General features: G+C 55.3%; 2 protein-coding genes across 3 annotated transcripts in view; one reads left to right on the top strand and one right to left on the bottom strand.

Moving 5' to 3' along the window:
- The window catches only part of LONP2 (lon peptidase 2, peroxisomal), a 62,533-nt gene extending 49,835 nt beyond the window's left edge, over window positions 1–12,698 (bottom strand). Inside the window, exons 1-4 of one of the 2 annotated variants that reach the window (XM_053916191.1) lie at window positions 12,355–12,698; window positions 4,190–4,424; window positions 2,794–2,925; window positions 1,567–1,689 (exon numbers count right to left, since the gene is read on the bottom strand). In XM_053916191.1, coding sequence (XP_053772166.1) covers window positions 1,567–1,689; window positions 2,794–2,925; window positions 4,190–4,424; window positions 12,355–12,587 — 723 coding nt within the window. In that variant the 5' untranslated portion in view covers window positions 12,588–12,698. The remainder of the gene's footprint in view (window positions 1–1,566; window positions 1,690–2,793; window positions 2,926–4,189; window positions 4,425–12,354) is intronic. The other variant, XM_053916190.1, reaches the window with a different exon arrangement.
- ABCC11 (ATP binding cassette subfamily C member 11) overlaps window positions 9,644–17,401 on the top strand; it is a 43,921-nt gene continuing 36,163 nt past the window's right edge. Inside the window, exon 1 of the mRNA XM_024551504.3 lies at window positions 9,644–11,830. The gene's annotated coding sequence lies outside the window, so the exon portion shown is untranslated. The remainder of the gene's footprint in view (window positions 11,831–17,401) is intronic.

Raw genomic sequence — 17,401 nt, 5'->3', positions numbered from 1 at the left:
GGAAACTGCCACAAGTACCAAGAGCGCCCAGGAGCTCCCTTCTTTGCACCGCCGTTGCCGCACCTGGCCTCTGGACACACGTACTGCCCACCGCTCTGCAGCTGGATGGCGCCCACCCCGCCTCCAACAGCACCACCTCCCCACCCCTGCTGTAGGCCTGCGTCTGGCACAAACAGGGAGGGAAGCCTTCCTCCCTGAAGAACCAGGTACCACCCAAGGGACCTCCCTTCCGCCTAACTCTGCTGCTCCTCTCCCTCACGGCTACTTTGCTCGGGGCTCTTCAAACCTGCCTACACGCTCACTACCATACTGACTGAGCTCCAGCCGTACTGCAGCAAAATGTGATGCTGGCATTTCACTCAGAAGCCTCAGGATTTATTTTATTTAACCTATGAAATGACCCATTTACTACATTCAAATACAAAAAGTTAAAAACACAAAGCAGGGAACGATAATGTAACATTATAAAAACAGAAATGTTAAACATATACTTCTAGTCCTACACAAGCTGTTAGCAGGTAAAAATTAGTAGGATAAGGTATAAAAAACTGAAAATGCAACATTTTATTTTAGAGTGAGATTAAATATAAAGCACATCAATGACTTTACTGTTGAGACAAAGTGCTTTTATATGCAGCCCCCCCTCCCCGGCTGCCCCGGGAACAGTGCTCAGCTCTCAGGGACGGCGAGGAAGCTGATTCGGACCAACCCCAAACATGCCCTGTGCTCCCTCTGTTTTCAAACACCGTCCCTTACTGGATGGTTTTCTGGAGCAATTTGGAACAATCTCCTTTTAAGTGATGAGGACGTTTCTTGACAGCAAGCTGCAGTTCTCTGCCTCCCAGTGCAGAGCGGGCCCTGGTCTGTCTTTCTGCCTCAGATGAAGAACTGAGTTAACGATCTAATCTCATGCCAGAAATAATTCGGATTTGGGGCGTTTGCTTTAAGCAGCATGGTGTGTGGGGACACACACACCAGAGCGCTGCTCCCGCTCTGGCCTCCCGCCCGCTTCTCTGTCCGTCCCAGCAGGGGAGAGCCTTCACCTCCACTCCGCCATCGGACCTCTGACTCAGCGCCCTGCGTCTCCGACCCCCTTTGCGGGCTCCCCTTTTCACCCCCGCCCACATCAGCACGGTTTCCTGATCTTAACTCTGCCCACAGGGCTTGCAGTCTCTCCTTAGTGTTACATCCCGCAAGGAGAGTTCTACTCAGAGGCTCAGAGCGGATCTTTGCCGGTCCCTAAACTGCAGAGAGCACTGGGGACGACACAGAGTGCGGCGCAGAGGAAGATGGCCGAGGGAACCATTCGGTTCCGACAGCCGCTGAACAAAGTTGGAGGAGGGGACACGTTTACCTGCTCGGACAAAAAAAGATTCTGGCGTGAAAAAGACCGGAGGGAAATGTACTAAAACTGAAAATTTTATCGGTAGCTCGCTTGGTAAGAGACAATGAAGCTTTTCTTCTGTGTGTTTCTTTATCCCCCCCCTTTTTCTCTTCAAAGAACACCGAATCTGGCGCCACGGGAAAACAACTGGCAGCCTGAAGCCGCGGATTCCAAGTACTTGCCCGCTTATCCTCGTCTTGCTTGTGCTTCCGGGTCTTGTGCAGCAGCTTCAGGCCTTCGATCTGCCTGACGAGCAGCGGGATGGTCATCTTGAAGCGCTCCTCCAGGCTCACGGCGTCTAAAATCTGAGGGAGCGCGCGTGAGAACTCGCTCGCTCGGACCCGCGCTCCAGCAGCAGGCAGGCCGAGCCGCCCACGGAACCCCCCTCACAGAGGCACCCGGGCTAACAAGCCCGATTAACCAGACTAATCAAACTGTTTGACACGCATCCCAGAATGCTACGAAACAAGAGAAGAGATCTTGAGTTTTCATTTAAAAATGAAGCCACGTGTGCTGTTCCAAGAGCAAGAACGGAACGCACACTCTACGCCAACTCTTTCTGGGGATTCTTCTCTTACAGCCCAGACTGTGTGTGGACAGTAGGTGTGGACAACTTCTAGGTTCGAGATATTAAACTCTCGTGCACACACGAGACTAGAAGCACCTTACGCACCTCCCACGCCAAGCCATCTGAGCAACAAGGGCTCCCCACACCCTCAGAACTGCCGTGCCCACGCCGGCCCACCACCGGGGGTAGAGGGCGGGGGGCGGGGGGGCCAGTATCCCCGCACCTCCCCAGCCGGACCGGCTGCACAGGGCTACACCCAGCCAGTCTGCACTAGTTGTACCTGTGGCTACCACTGCTGGGCTGGAGTACTAAGTAAACTGATGAAGTAAGGAGGGTTGTTTCAATGAAAACTAGCTTCAGTGTTCTAGGAAGATTAAAAAAATCACACTGCTAAAAAAATACTGTCAAATAAGTTTGCAAGCAAACTTTCATGGTTGGGGGGGGAATGCAAATCTAACATTTTGTACTTGTATTCTTTTTCACGTGACAGACACGGAGGCAGAAAACTACCGCTAACGCACCCCAACGGCGGTCCGTGTGAGAAACACCAGACACGGCGGGAAGGTCACGGCACCATACGCTCAGAAACACCGGGACAAGGTTCCGCGTGCCTCTAAGTTACAGTGAACGCCCGCCTTTGCTACTGTTCTCTGCTGCTACTTCCTCCATAAACTGACACACGGCTCTTGCTGACAACACAGATGACAGCCGTCGCTTTCAGAGTCGACGTAACTACTTCTGTGAGCCTCCAGTGTCCCTGACCTGTGGTCCAACTTTACCCACAATCTAGACCCAACCAAAACGTGGCAAGGCAAGTCTGCCCTCCAGAAGGGGGCGCTACCTGGAGCTTCTCCTTGTTGCTCGTGCGGATGATGGAGGTCAGGATGTCCGGGAGCGCCTCCCTGGGAAGGCTATCCAGGAGACGCCTCAGCTTTGCAACCGCGGGGACGGACATGTCCAGCATTTCGACCAGCTGCAAGGGGAGAGAAAGACGCCCGGCGTGAGTGCTGCATTTCAGAACTCAGACTGCCTTGCCGGTGCCATGTCCGGGCCTCGGTCCCTGTGTCTGTGGTTGAAAGTTCGCTGATTATCACAGCGCAGGGTCCGTCCAGGCCTCAGAGGAAGAGAGAGGTCCTTTCAGAACGTCCATCAGAATGAAGAGGAAAAATGGCTCAAAGAAAGGGGGTAATACTGATGTTTAGAAAAAGCTTTATGAATTTCTGATTTTATTTTAAATTTTATTTAGAAAGCAATTAGCAATTAACATTCACAGAAAAGTGGCAACAGTACAATAAACTATACGTCCTTCCCCTAAGTCCACCACTTGGTAGCACCCCGCCGCATCTGCTCGCTCTTTCCACACTCCCACTCCCACACGTGCCCACTGCGCCGCATGTCCGGGGGGCTGCCGGCACCATGGCCCCTGTTCCAAGAACAGGGCCTTCTCTTACGTAACCGCAGGGTGACCAGTAAGTTCTGGAAACCGAACGCAGCTGATGCGCTTACGTCAACCGGCTGGTAGCTGAAACTCCGCTTTTTAGGAGGACGTTTGGATCAGCGGGAATCTGAACCCTGACTGTGAATGAGTTTTGTGAATCAGCTTCCAGGGTGCACCCTGGCGCGAAGGGCATTTGGTTCAGGGCCGCTTCAGTCAGTCTGGTCCTCACCGGGGCTGCGGACAAAGACCCCGCCTTCCTCGGGGCACCTGGTGGGACTGCTTTCCCGCCTGTTCTGAACACCCACGTGGCTGTGGGCCCCTCCTGCCCTATGAACAGGAGGGGAAGCGACGCCTCCTTCCGGGCAGAAGCCTCAGCCACCGAGAGCGCTGTCTGCTCCTGCCCTTTTCCCGCTGCAGGACGGCGCAGGCGTGTTTGAGACCAGCCTCCAACCCGCCTGGGTCCCTCGCTCAGAACCAGTCTGCCCCACGCTTCACCTGCCAGCGTTACTGTTTTTAAAGTTACTTATTTTTAATAGCTACCTGTTTTGGAGACACTGGAAGTTATAAGGAAAATTCCAGAAATGCTTTCTGGAAAAATTTTACGAAGGGCTGGCTAGTATGTCCTAGAATGATTTAGGTATCATCCGGGAGATAAGCAAATTGAAATCAATACATTATTAAATCATGTAAACACAGGCTGCCCTAAGACGTCACCGTCCAGCAAACCCACCCTCTCTCTCTCAGGGTGGCAAGGGCACCGGGAACGGGCGCGGCAAGGACGGAGGCGGCAGCGGCTCACCTGCACGGCGTACTTGTAAAACTGCTCCGACAGCTCTCCCAGCTCCTCCCTCGTCCTGCCGCTGTGGGGGAACTCCTCCAGCCGGTCCAGCTGCTCCACCTCGGCAACCGGGTACGGCTTCTCTTTCAGCACCTGGACGATCTGGAAGCGGCACAGGCCCGTGATCAGCAGGGTGTAGTGGGGCTTCGGCCAGTTGCTGCCCACGACCTGCACGGCCAGGGCGGCCGTCCCGATCCTGAAACACACAGCAAGTGCCCGCATTACAAGCGCCCGGTCTGCAAAAGCAGACGCCCGCCTCCGAAGCTGCTGCCTCGCCCAGGGGCCTCGCTTGAACTCAGAGAACGTGCTGTTCCGTGTGATCTGGCACCGGGGCTCGGGGGCCAAGTCACTGCCATCGGCCGGGGCAGAGCCAGCGCCTTCTCGTTAGCACCCCTTGCAAGGATCGGGTAGGAATTCCTACACAGTTGGATTCTCTAAGCATAAAGTCACAAAAGTAGCTGACGATTACGTAGCTTAGTTCTCCCACCTAGGCAGGAGGCAACCCTAAGTCAGAATAAATATTAGCGATTTAAATGGACTTAAACATAAACAGCATGATGTAAACCACCCCAGGAAATCTCCCTTCCAACACCAGTTTTGCTACTGGCATCAAGCCAGGGCTTTTACGGAACCTGTACAGCTTCTACAAACCCTCCTGAACACAAAGTGACCTCAGATCTGGGAATGACACGCACGCTCTTGAACACTGAGCTTCTGGAAGCGGTGGTTACATATCAGAGGCCCACACGGTCCTGCACTGAGGGGAGTTAGGGACCCACATCCATCTCCAGGAGGTACAGGCTGAATTCTGTTCTAACTCGCAGTCACCTTGCCTAATCCGAGTTGAAGAAGTTGTGTTATACTTAAGTCTTAACTCCTTGTAAAACATGCAACCCTGACCACGTGACGTACAAACTTATTCACGGAGAGGAAGTCCCATCCAAACTCAGCCTCGGTGACACAGAACAGGAAGACCAACGCTCAGAAGACACTTCCAGGTCCCAAACTAAAACTGCATTGTCTCTCTTTGGCCGGAGGAACGGCTGTAATTTTGGAAAAGAACTACAGGGCCCAGAGCTCCCGACACCCTGGGCACCGTACTGGGAGCACACTGCCCTGGCCGCTCACACAGAACGCGGCTCCTGCAGGCACAGCGCGGGATGGATCCGGCGGTCTGGCCGCTCCCTCGCGTACCACACGCACACCGCACACGAGGCCGCTGCCTTGTAAATCCCTTCTCTAGACTGCGCGTAACTTCGGGCTGTACTACTTTCCTGCCGCCCTTCCAGTCCTATCACGGGCACAGGGGCAAAAACTGACTTGAACAATCCCTTAAATCGAAAAAGCAGGAAGAGGGTTTGGTGGGGAGAAAGACGCCCCACGCTCTAAAAACTGGAAATGACGTGGCAATGATCTATTACGGAGTTATCTGTGTTGTGGCTGCTAAAAGGGGGTTGTCCCCCCCCCCGGCCCCCCCATCTCCTGGCAACCAGCTCAGGCTGCCTGAGCAAGTTGGCAGCAGCTAGGAGACAGAGGCCAGCTGAGAGCTGAGTTCACTGCCGACGGTGCTTACTGAGCTCTCACGTGTGGGAGGAGCTCAGGACGCGTCCACGGGCAACAGCAACCGGTGAGGAGCCGGATCCCTGGCCTCGGGGGTTTGCACACGAGAAACCAGAGGGAGAGGAGGTAAACCCAAACTCCGGATCAGGAGATGAGCTTATTTATTTGGGCCACAACACTGCTCATGGGGAGACCAAAAATGGGTTTGCTTACAAAGCCAGTAAAGCACTTCTGCTAACCGCGAAAGGACGAGGTGCGCCACGCCTCTGCCGAGAAGACAGACAACAGACAACAGGGCTTTGCAGGCGCACCAAGCGGTTCTCACTTCGAACCACTCACAGTTGACTCGAATGCGCCCCCTTGAAAGAAAACCATCATCCGTGAAGGTGACAGATGGCCAGAAACGACACCTGCTAACAGGCATTGGGGCGAAAGGCTGAGAAAAGACCGTGTTTGTGCTGACGCTCTTCTAGACGGCTCCGCTGCCTGCCGGGCTGTAGGTTTGCCGCAGGCACACCTCCCACACACCGCGGGTCCGGACCCGGAGCCCCACACGCAGTTCAGCGGCTGTCACGACAGCGTCGCGTCGAGTTTTGGTTCCCGGTGCACACACAAGTCGTGCTCACACTGGGCCGCAGTCTGCTCGGCGAGCGGCAGCGTGGTGTCTTAAAAGACGGCGCCCACACGTTTACTGGAAAACACTTCCTCATTGGTTTCCTAACAGAGTCAATCCCTAACCAGACATCAGAACTGCTCTGTGACATCCCCGTCCTGGCCGCGTTCTGTCTCCCTCCAAGCGCCAGCTCTGTTCTCATCGGGAGCCACTTCTGAGGTCTCCTGAGCACCAGGGATTGGGAGCGGGGGCTGCTCCGCAGGCCTGGCCGCGGGGGGCGACTCCCATCCCAGGGCGGGTGGAAGGACAGGCCTGCCCACCCTCCTCGCTGTCCGAGCACCTGCCATTCCTAGTAACTCTCCTGACCTGCTGACTTAGAGGAAGGAGAAGTGGGGAAGCATCTATGAACTTTTTTTAAAAAAGAGGGCCTGGGGCCAGGAGGAAAGAAACTGCGGAAGACAGAGTTTCCGTGCCGGTCTCGCAGGTAGACAGGAGGCAACTAACGGGAGGAGGGACGCCACGGTGTGACTCAGGAACGAGTGTCTGGCTGTCACGTGGCTGCGCCAGTAACCAGTGGCACTGACCCTTGATCCTTCCCGTGTGTCTGGGGTGGGAGCGGGGCAGGCGGGAGGACTCACCCAGTGTGTGGGTGGGCAGCTCAAAGAAGGAAGCAAGCGAAAAAAAGAAAACGCTTTACTGGTAACAAATGCTCACCGGCTCCTGAGCCTTCGGTGGGCTGTGTTCCCTGTGCCGGGGGAGGGCCTCGCTGTGATGCCGATGGCTGCCCACTGCTCCTGGGGGGTGGTGGGAGCTGGTGGCTGGGGCAGTTACTTGAAAAAAGACAGCACGGAACCCGGCTGCACCGGCTGACCCCTCCCTTCAGGAGGGACTTCTCAGCAGCACACCACGCATTCGCCAGCACTTCGCCGGCTGAGGCTGGACACTGGAGTCGACCCCTCCAGCCCCGCCGCCGCATTGCTAGCTAGGGCTACGTGACACCCCAAACCCTTTGCTGCCATTCGACAACCACCTGCGGCGTCACCTGAGTGGGCTCCGTCTCAAGAAACTGCTTTCTTTGCTTATCCACCAGACGCACCCCCTCGCCCACGCGAGTCTTGTGCTGAGGCCGCGGCAGCCGTTCCCACCACAGCTGCAGTCACTTCCTCCGCCGAAGTCGCTCAAGGGGGCCGGAATCCAATTCTTCCTGATTCCCGCTAATGCTGATATTCTGACCTCTTCCCGCGGGTTGTGAAGGTCCCTGGTGGCGTTGGCACGGTGACTCCTTCCCAGGAGTTTCCAGGTCGCTCTGCCCAGACCCACCGAGGCATCGCAATCCAGGAAATGATTTTCCTGAGTAGTAAGGCTTACAAGTTGGAATTATTCCTTGGTCCACAGGCCGCAGAATGGACCTGTGTGAGCAGGCGTGCACACACTCGCCAGCCTCGTGCACCGCCGTCACAGTCCTTGCAGAGGGAGCTGCGTTATCAACGAGCGGTCACACTTGGAAAAAAAATCTTTTTTCAAACAGGTCTCGGCAGTGGGATTAAACTACTCAGCGACCCATCCGGTACACCGACGTGCCGCACTCCAGGGTTTGCAGTCCGTTCATCGAGCACAGGCGGGGCGGAGTCAGCGTCCCGCTGAGGGCCCCAGGGTTTTCAGGTGGTGCGCGAGCACTGGCCTCAACCACGAATCAGCAGCCACATTAGCCCCCAAGGACAGAGCCAGCCTGTCCTCTGAAGCTTTGAAGCCAGGCACTGACTTCTCTCCAGCAACGGAAGCAAGGTGCATCTTCTTCCAACAGAAGGCTCTTTCTCTGCTTTGAAGACCTGCTGTTTGCTGTAGCCACCTTCGTGCACTGTCTCAGGCAGATCTTCTGGAGACCGTGCTGCCTCCCCTGGTGCTTTCGTGGCATGGAGATGGCCTCTGTCCTTAACCCTCCTGAGCCCCTCCGCGGGCTGCGAGCCTCTCTTCCACAGCCTCCTCGCCTCGCACGGCCTTCACAGAATTGAGGAGCGTTAGGGCCCGGCTCCAGATTCGGCTGTGGATGGAGGGAAAGCGGTGCCTGGGCCGGCCTCCTCTCCAGACCACTGACACTCTCTCCACGACCAGCAATGAGTCCATTTCCCTTTCCTGTCACCCACGTGTTCCCTGGGGCGCTCAGCACTTCGGATTTCCCACAGGAGCGTCTGCTTGGCCTTCACAGCTTGGCTCACTGGCACACGGGGCCGGTCGCAGCGCATGCTGGCTTTCCCCATGCCTCCTCACTGCGCTTGGCCCTTCCTAGCTTCTGATTTTAATTGAGAGACGTGAGACTCTTCCTCTCACCCGAACACCCAGAGGCCACTGCAGGGCAACTCTGTGGCCTGATTCCAAAACTGCCGTGTCTCAGACAATAGAGAGGCCGTGGGGAGGGAGCGAGACAGGCCACAGCCGGTCCGTGGAGCAGTCAGGACACAGCCGGCCACCAAGTTCCGTCTTACATGGGTGCAGTCCATGGCACCCCAAAACGGTTACAGCAGAAACATCAAAGATCAGGGGTCGCAGGTCACCAGGACCCGTCCAATAATAAGGAAAAGGACTGAGACACTGCGAAAACGAGCAGGCTGTGACAGGGACAGGAAGTGAGCATGGGCGGCGGGGGGCAGTGCCGAGACCCGCCTGACACAGGGCCACCCCACGCTCGAGCAGCGTGCACACACAGGGTCTGCGGAGCGTGCCCAGCACACCTGCCTCTACGTCACAGTGGGAGTTAAGTACACAAAATAGTCAGTTAACTGAATACTTTCCTTCTAACTGTGATACATAGTAGACCTTGTAGCAAGTTAGTCGCCTTTCTAAGTAACACGCCCTATTAGGCATGACCAAATGGCAACGTTTTGACTTTGCCACAGATCACAGTGTACACAGGCGCGCAGGCGCCACTCTTCCCTCTCAGGCAGCAGCCCTGCAGCTCTGCACCTCGAGTGCTGTCCTCTTCTACGGTCCAAAGAATTTCTGAGAGTCCTAACTGGGATCTACCTTCACATAAATGCAAATTCAGGAAACTCTACCTAGAGCTGACCACTACACACTGGCTAATATAGAAGATTACAATTTAAAATCTTACTATTACCAGCATTTCTCTGGTCGGTGCCTCAGAATGCTAGCAGACAGAGATGGGAGTCAGGCACAGAGAGTCGATCCAAATGATAAACAAAGCTGTGTACCTGTGCTACATGTGTAATGCATTCGTTTGCTGTTAGACTAGTGCCAGGGAAACTAGTCTGGGGTCTCGGAGACGAAGAAGGAGCTGCACAACGCAGAGGGGCAGAGACACCAGCCCTGATGCACTGGGGTGGGGGTGGGGGGCAGAGGGAGGCAGGACGGTGTGCCCTGCGGGCAGTGCTGACCCTTACGCATTTTTCACTAAGAAAGCAATGGGTCCCTGCGGAGCCACTAAAAATACAGCCCACTTATGCAGGGTGGCTTGCGGTGGCACGGGCGCTAGGTCCCAAGTCCCAGCCTGCAGGGGTGACCCACAGCTCCTCCTGGGAAGAGGCTCCGCGTCAGGCACTGCTCGCACCCCAGCACTCGGAAAAGGGCTGCGGTTCAGGACAGCAGAGGAGCTGGTTCCGGAAGTCAACACCTGGCCCCGCTCTTCCGTGTGGCAAGGAGCCCAGGGGACAGACTGACTTCTGCTGCTCCTTGAAGACTCTGTCAGTGTCCCCTGGATGGTGTAAAGGAACAGGCAGGAGCAGAGCGAGCCCCAGCCCTCCCCCTGGAGACCGCCACCTGGAAGAGCAGGTAACCCACGAGGGAAGATTGCATAGCAAAAGAGAATAATGTTATGAATAACTCGATGTCTGTGCTAGTAAAAGTTTGTTTTATTTTTTAAAGTAAAGAGTGTTCCACGATCACGTTAGAGAGAAAAGACAGTGGAAGCCAATACTGAGAATGCAGTGTGATGTTTCCACATAGACTTTTCAGGCAGCACACAGCGTTTCTGGGAGAGCTGGGGGGTCGGGTGCGTCCTTCCAATGCTGGAATTCTATGAAGAATTTTCAGTGTGGGTTTTCTAACTGAAATGACTAAATTTTAACATCGCTATTCACGCAAAACAAAGGCAGCAACGTGAGCATCAAGGGTCAGAGGTCGCACCATCTGAATCTTAGTGCGCGCTTCCGGGCAGGAGGGTGTAGGGTTCAGTTATTGGTCTTTTCACAGGGACTTACATCAAAGAGACTAAAAAGCCCTCCAATATCTGGCCAGAATAATACCATCACACAGTCCCTCCAACCTAACCTAGGGCTACATCCACTTCTGAGATTCACAGTGTGCCCACGGGTAACCACCGTGCAGGCGCGCGAGAGGAAGACAAGGACAAATGGAACCGCGGTCACTCTGACTCGACAGGTGCCTAAGTGCCTGGGCACAGGAAGCAGGACCTCCGGGAGGTGTCAACAGAGTCTTCGGGGGGTCGGGTCAGGCGCAGGGAAACCCGCAACCAGTACGATTTACCAGAGTTCGCTGCAACTTGGAAAGTGTCCAGTCCCACTCCAGCAATCCCCAGCGCTGGTCAGACGGGAGCCAAAATAGTGGGAAAAGCAAAGCTCTCCCAACGCGGGCTGATAGCAGGCTGTTTGGTCTTTCGGGGTTTGTTTTGTTCAGTATTGTTTTGCGGGGGGAGGGGAGAGGTACCAGTCTCCCTTGGGAATTTGAAGCTACAGACTCACTTTTTAAAAAATGTCTACAGTCACAAGGTTTTGGATAAAAACAAGGCTATCTTAAGCCTCTGGAAACCCACGGAGCCAGGAGGCCCGAATTTTGTGTGAAGATACCTGCAGGCGAACAAGGGCTCTAAGGGGGACACACCTCGAGAGGAGCTAGGAGGGGGGGCAGGTCTGAGGGCGAGGACAGCGCAGTGCCACAGAAACGCAATGCCAGTCACACGCGCAGTTTTAGTGCTCACGTGATAAGGTCAAAAGATATGGGCAAACATACTAATGTTTTATTTAAGTGCAAAGAGCCAAAATCTTAGCATTCCAGGGCCTACTCTACAGAAAACGTATTCTTTTAATAATCAACGTGTTTCAGACGAAGTCTTCAGAATCTACTGTGTGTGGTACACTTACGGCAGGTTTGGGGTGAGGGCTTTGCCTGGGACAGAGGACTCTTTCAGTGCGCAAACCAGGAGGGTCCGCAGGAAACCGGGACAAGGGGCCACTCCAGCGTCCCAATTTGTACCGTGGCTAGTGCTCAGGGTCTGGACAGGCAACTCCCTACCAAGCAGCACAAAGCAGACAACCTGTTCTTCCACTCGATCTTCCCCGCACACCCAGGAGATGGACCATTCGCGTCCACATACGAGGCGAAGGACGACACAGGCACCGGTTCCGCCTCCCAGCCAAAGCCACACGACGACGGCCACGGCGCAGGGCGCTCTCTCGGTAAACACGGGGCCTGAGAAATGCTCAGAGACAAGGAGCAGAGATGAGGAGCAAGCGCCAAACAGGAGTCAAGGGCACCCGTGGGCAAGAAAGGCCCTTCCGGAAGGAAAACAGGGAGAGGACGGGAGAAGGGACAGGCAAGGGAGTGCGGAACACAGGCGGCCGCAAGTTAGCCGCAGGGCTGACGCGGTTCAGGAGGGGACAGAAAAAAAGGGAAAACACGCGGAGCAGCAGGTGTCGCAGTCGAGAGGTCCAAAGTGACAGGGAGGAAGGAAGGTAGAGAGCGAAGCAGCCTGGAAAGTTAAGACCTGGGGGTGGGGGGGCGGCGGTGCGGGGAGGGGACTCCGACCGAACTGTTCGCAGTGACCATTCACTGTAGCGTCGCAGCGCCGCCCGAGCGCTCTCACCCAGCGGCCGCAGGCGGACACCTGTCACCCCTGCTTCACCTGCTAGCCGGCAGCGCCCAGCCGCGAAGGCCGCCCCTCCCCCCTCCGGAGCCGCGCCGGCCGGGGCCGCGCGCCCACCTGTGCAGCGGCGGCAGGTCCTGCGCGTCGCTGGCCGGGTCGGGCGTGTTGGGGATGACGCCCAGGATGGTGCTCTGCAGCGACGTGCCCTTGAGCAAGCGGCTGCGCACCAGCTGCAGGTTGCGGGCCGAGTCCACGCTGGTGCGCATGGTGGAGCCCGGCAGCAGCACGCCCTCGTGGGTGAGCAGCAGCGGCAGGCGGCTGGGGATCTGGATGGGGCTCACCGACGACATGGCACCGGCCGTTCGGACCCGGTGACCTCGCACCGCGCAGCACTCGCAGCTCTGCGCGGCCAACCCCGGAGCTCGCGGCTGCTGGCGCGCCCGCACTTCCGGCCCCGGGCTACGGCGCGCCCCGAGGCTCAGTTTCCGCCGCCGCCGCCGCGCGCTCCCCGCTCGCGGGGCCGCGCGGCCAGACGCGCGTCGTAATTACGCGAAAAGAGGCGCAGGTCCCCCGTGAGACTCACCTCTCCCCGCTTGCCCACCCGCGTCCGCTTTCTCGTGGGACTGGGACGATCGGCTGTAAATTCTAACTACTGAAGATGTTTTTAAATGGTAATGAGAAAACATACAATAAAAAGAAATTTAAAAAAGGAAATGTTTTTAACTTTTGATTCGAATTGAATTTAGATGTGCAAAAGCGTTGCAGAAATCTAATAACAAGGTCCCACGCGTGCATCTTCCGTTCGACTCCCTCTGCAATTATCTTACAAAATCATGGCTTAATGATAACAACCAGGAGCTCAGCGTCGTTGTTGTCTGATCCATAGACATTACTTAAATGTTGCCATTTTCCTGGCTAATGTCCTTGTTTTCTGGCCGAGGACCCCACATTTCATTTAGTTATGATGGTTCCTCAATCAGTTTTTTTTCCTTTTAAGACCTTGGTACTTTTAAAGTGTTTTGATCCATTATTTTGTAGAATGTTCCTCAATTTGGGTTTATGGGATGTTTTGTCTTCATGGGATCAAGAGAAAACGTACGCATTTTGGGCAGGGAGACCATCGAAGGGTGTGGCCTTCCGTGGGGACTGCAGATGCTGAGGGGGCCCTGGCGAGGAGCAGGGCTCTTACTCCAGGCCCGATGCAAGCCACTGGAGGTTTCAACTTTCAGGAAAACATTGCTGGGCTTATGTTTTCAAAAGAGCGTTTTTGCTGCAGCGTCAGAAATGGAATGGAAGGGTTTAAGGTGAAAAACGGGGACGGCAGTGAGGAGGGGGCTGCACCTGTGGAGGCAAGAGGTGAGAGTGACGCAGACTCAAGCTGAGGGGTCAGGCCACGTTCAAATGCAGCTGCAGCAGAGCATGCTGGCGGGAGGGGCCTGGCGAGGGAAGGACAGCGGTGGTCAAGGGTGTCTCCTGGACGGGGACGGAGCCTCTAGGGCTGAGAGGGAAGTCTTGGGGGTGACTGAAGATGCTGGGTTGTTTCCCTGGATGGGCACCGCGCACCCTCTCATTGACGCTGGGGGTAATGCAGAGGTGAATGTGCGTGGCCCAGGACCACAAGGGCTTACCTTTTCATCCAGGTCTCTCCCAGGGCACCTGGGGGGGGGTTGTGCATTTTTGAGGCTCCCAGTGTTTTAACAAAGAACTTCAAACACCATCTCACAAACTTTGCAGGTAGTTTTTAAACACTTATGTTTAATGCTTTTAATGCACACCCCCTGCCGCCACCAGCAACAAACCTTCCGAGTGTTTTATTCCCATAACAATGGCCGGATTTACTTTTGGAAATACAGTTTCCGACCACGACACAGAGGGTGTGCAGAGAGAATGGGCCCGTGTTGAAGTCGCTTGCTCCGCAATCACTTCCCTTCAACCCTGTCGGTGCATCTCTGCGCTGCGACAGGTCAGCCCACTGGGGCCAACATCAAAATGTAGACGCGAGGCCTTTCGTGCCCCTGTGGCTCTCCTGCTCCAGCAGGCTCTGCGTCTGCTTCCCTCGTGCGGCCGTCAGATGTGTGCACCGAGCTTCTGCTATGTGCTGGTGCTACTCCGGATTCGAGCATGGACCAGCTGTGCAAGGAGCTGGCTGGAGAATGTTCTCGGCAGAGATTAAAACCAGAGCGAAGATGAAGGTGGAGAGGAGCATCCCAGTTTCTGGGACAGAAAAAAGGTCCAGGAACTGGGAAGTAAGGGCTCAGCAGTCAACAATTGGCCAGCGATGGCCTCCAGAAGCCACCAGAACCGGTCGAGGCAGAAAACCTAAGAGCCAGGAGGGTAGCTGGCATGGGGTGTGACCTGCCCCGGTGGAAGACCTATAGGAGGAGAAAGGTCTGATCTCAAACTCCTTCGGGGCCTGGCTGGCAGGTGGCTCTGCCCCGTGTCCTTGGGAGCCTTCTGGCCTTGGAACCAGGGCACAGTTTACCTAGCTCCCTCCCTGTTTTCAGGCCATTTCGCCATATGCAAATAGCCCACATCCAAACCAAGTTTACAGCCATGACTTTGGTCCCCCGGGGATGGGGAGAACACAGGCTGGAAGCGTGGTCCCTCTCTGTTTTATTCTCAGTCACGTCCTGGTCCCCACCCTGCCTGCAACAATGGCCTTGCCACTGATTAGAGTGAATGACCTTCAGCTCTGACTTCCTGAAGTCAGACGGCCAGGGAACTTCTCAAGCGCTGCCGAAGGAAGCTCTGGAGGGAATTCTCCTGGCCAGTCCAGGAAGCGGAGCTGGGCCTCTGCGGGTTGGAAGGTGGCCCAAGCTAACTTGGGGCTGAGCTCCAGGCCCGCTGGGGGGAGCAGCTGGCGTTCTGCAAACATTGCACAAGTTTGCATCTCCTTCTCTGTCCCTTGGTTTACTTTTCCCTGGATTCGTTTCCCAGACTAGCCTTGCACAGCCCCACCTTGGACACCTTCGTTGCCTCTCTTTGCACGTGAATCTAAAGAAACCAGGTGAAGAAACCACACTGCAGCTGAAAGGAGGGAGAAAATGGAATTTCTTGAGCTGCTCCCTAAGCACCTGGCCTTCCTCCTGAAAACCCTGGTTGTTGAGTGAGGAGAAAGCAAACGGTGACGCTCGCTCCCCATTGTAAGACCTGGTTTCATCCAGTCACTGAAACAGCTCCCGGAGGCAGCGCGGTGAAGGCTGGGTCTCAGACACAGGGTCCTGGGCGGGCTGTCTGCAGCCTTCCCAAAATACGTCTTTTGTCCACCTGCTTAGTGCGTGACCTGCTGCCGCTGGAGCATCTGCTGTAGCCTTCAAGCGATGCTTTTGGCTTGCTCGTGGCCTGGTGGTGTCCCCAGGGTGGCTTGGCCTCTCCTGGCACTGTCCTCCCCTCCCATGGTTCTCATTTACTTGCAGCCTGGGTGGGCCGCTAGGCACCGCAGGTGAGGCCCTCATCCCAACTTCCAGCTACTTCTTGCTCCCACCTGCATCTTGGGGGAGCCAGGAGGGTGACCCCTCAGGCAGAGCCAAGAGGAGCCCAAAGAGCACTCAAGAGCTATTGGACAAAGATGTCCCTGATGAGAAGATTTACTAAAAAGTGCCACTTTTTCCAGATGGATGTGACAGTGATCTGTTCATACAAGTCCGTGGGAACGAATGTCAAATTCTCAGGGATTTCGTGAGCCCCGTTGTTACATACAAACACCAGGAAAAACAAATTAGATACACTTCCTAAATATGCTCCATCAAGGACAAAGGGAATACTCCAGGTTTATCACGTCCTAATTATTTTACTTCACTTTGCACTCTTGAGGTAATTTACACACCTTGGACCTGCACGGCGGACAGGCCACCCCGAAGTCTGACCACGCCTCCCTTCCAAACTCCGCACTCCGTGGTCGTGCGGGTGCCTGGAAGTCAGTCACGGTGGGAATTTTTTCACCACCGAAATCAACGAAAGCTGCAAATCATGGCTTGTTTTCTTGCCATATTGTTGATTATCTAGGCTTAAGAAATGCGGGCAATGTTCATAACGCAGACGCAATTGACAAGCGGGCGGTGCCTGCAGCCAAGACTTTGTGAAGAGCAAGTACCAAGCAACGGAGGACCCATTCCTTCCCTGCTTGAAAACTGTCCGGCACAGCTACTCTGGCCGTGGGCACACGAGTGAAGGTCCAATCAGCTTTGACGTTTCACTCTCCTATTACGCCTCAGCGCACAGCAAAACGCCAAGCAGCTTTCCTGTGGGAACCACGCTGACTCACCAGCTGCCCCAAGAGGCTGGTGACGTGCAGACACCTGCAGGCACAGCCCAGTGCCAGGGTGCATGACTTGCGATCTAGAATTTGCTGACTGTGCCCCCCGCCCCCCGCTCCCTCCCCTGGGGAACTTTGCCCGGTGAACAAAGTGGACGGCAGCAAACACAGTCCTCCACCCTGGGCCTCTCTCCGTGGAACCGTGCCAATGTTAGTGGAATGTGCCTATGAGTCAGGCTGGCTCACAGCAGCCGGAAACCCGGCCTCTTTCCAGAGCCTTGGACAAGGAGCCTGCGACTCCCTCTTACGTAACACGCCTCCTTCTCTCCTCTTCCTTTTGTATCAGCCCTGAAAGGCCCGCTTCAGCCATGGCTCAGTGAGGCTAGCATGTGGCCTGGTGCTTTCCCGGGGCGTCGATCTACCTGTGTGCTCTACAGGAAAATTCCAGAAACAGAGTCCACCAAATTGGGCTCTGATTTGCAAAAAAAAAAAAAAGGTAGGGGGAGGAGGGATAAAAGGATTGAGTAAATCTTGTCCCAAGACAATAGGCTAGCCTGCAAGGCTGTTCCTGTGAAGCACAATCCAAGACGTGAATGTCAAAGGCTGTATCCCAACACCAGGGCAGGGTGAACATGTGGGGCTCCTTGTTGGAAATTGTTAAGAACTTCCAGTTGGGCCCTGGCTGGTGTGGCTCAATGGATTGAACGCCAGCCTGCGAACCAAAGGGTTGCCGGTTCGATTCCCAGTCGGGGCACATGCTGGTGTTGCGAGCCAGGTCCCCAGTAGGGGGCGTGTGAGAAGCAACCACACACTGATGTTTCTCTCCGTCTCCTTCTCCCTCCCTTCCTCTCTGTCCAAAAATAAAATTTAAAAAATCTTAAAAAAAAAAAAAAAACCCAAAGAATTTCA

This window comes from Desmodus rotundus, chromosome 12, assembly GCF_022682495.2.
Source record: "Desmodus rotundus isolate HL8 chromosome 12, HLdesRot8A.1, whole genome shotgun sequence".
In the NCBI taxonomy this organism is placed as follows: Eukaryota; Metazoa; Chordata; class Mammalia; order Chiroptera; family Phyllostomidae; genus Desmodus; species Desmodus rotundus.
Note: the sequence above shows the minus strand (reverse complement) of the source record. Positions and strands in the feature narration are given on the sequence as shown.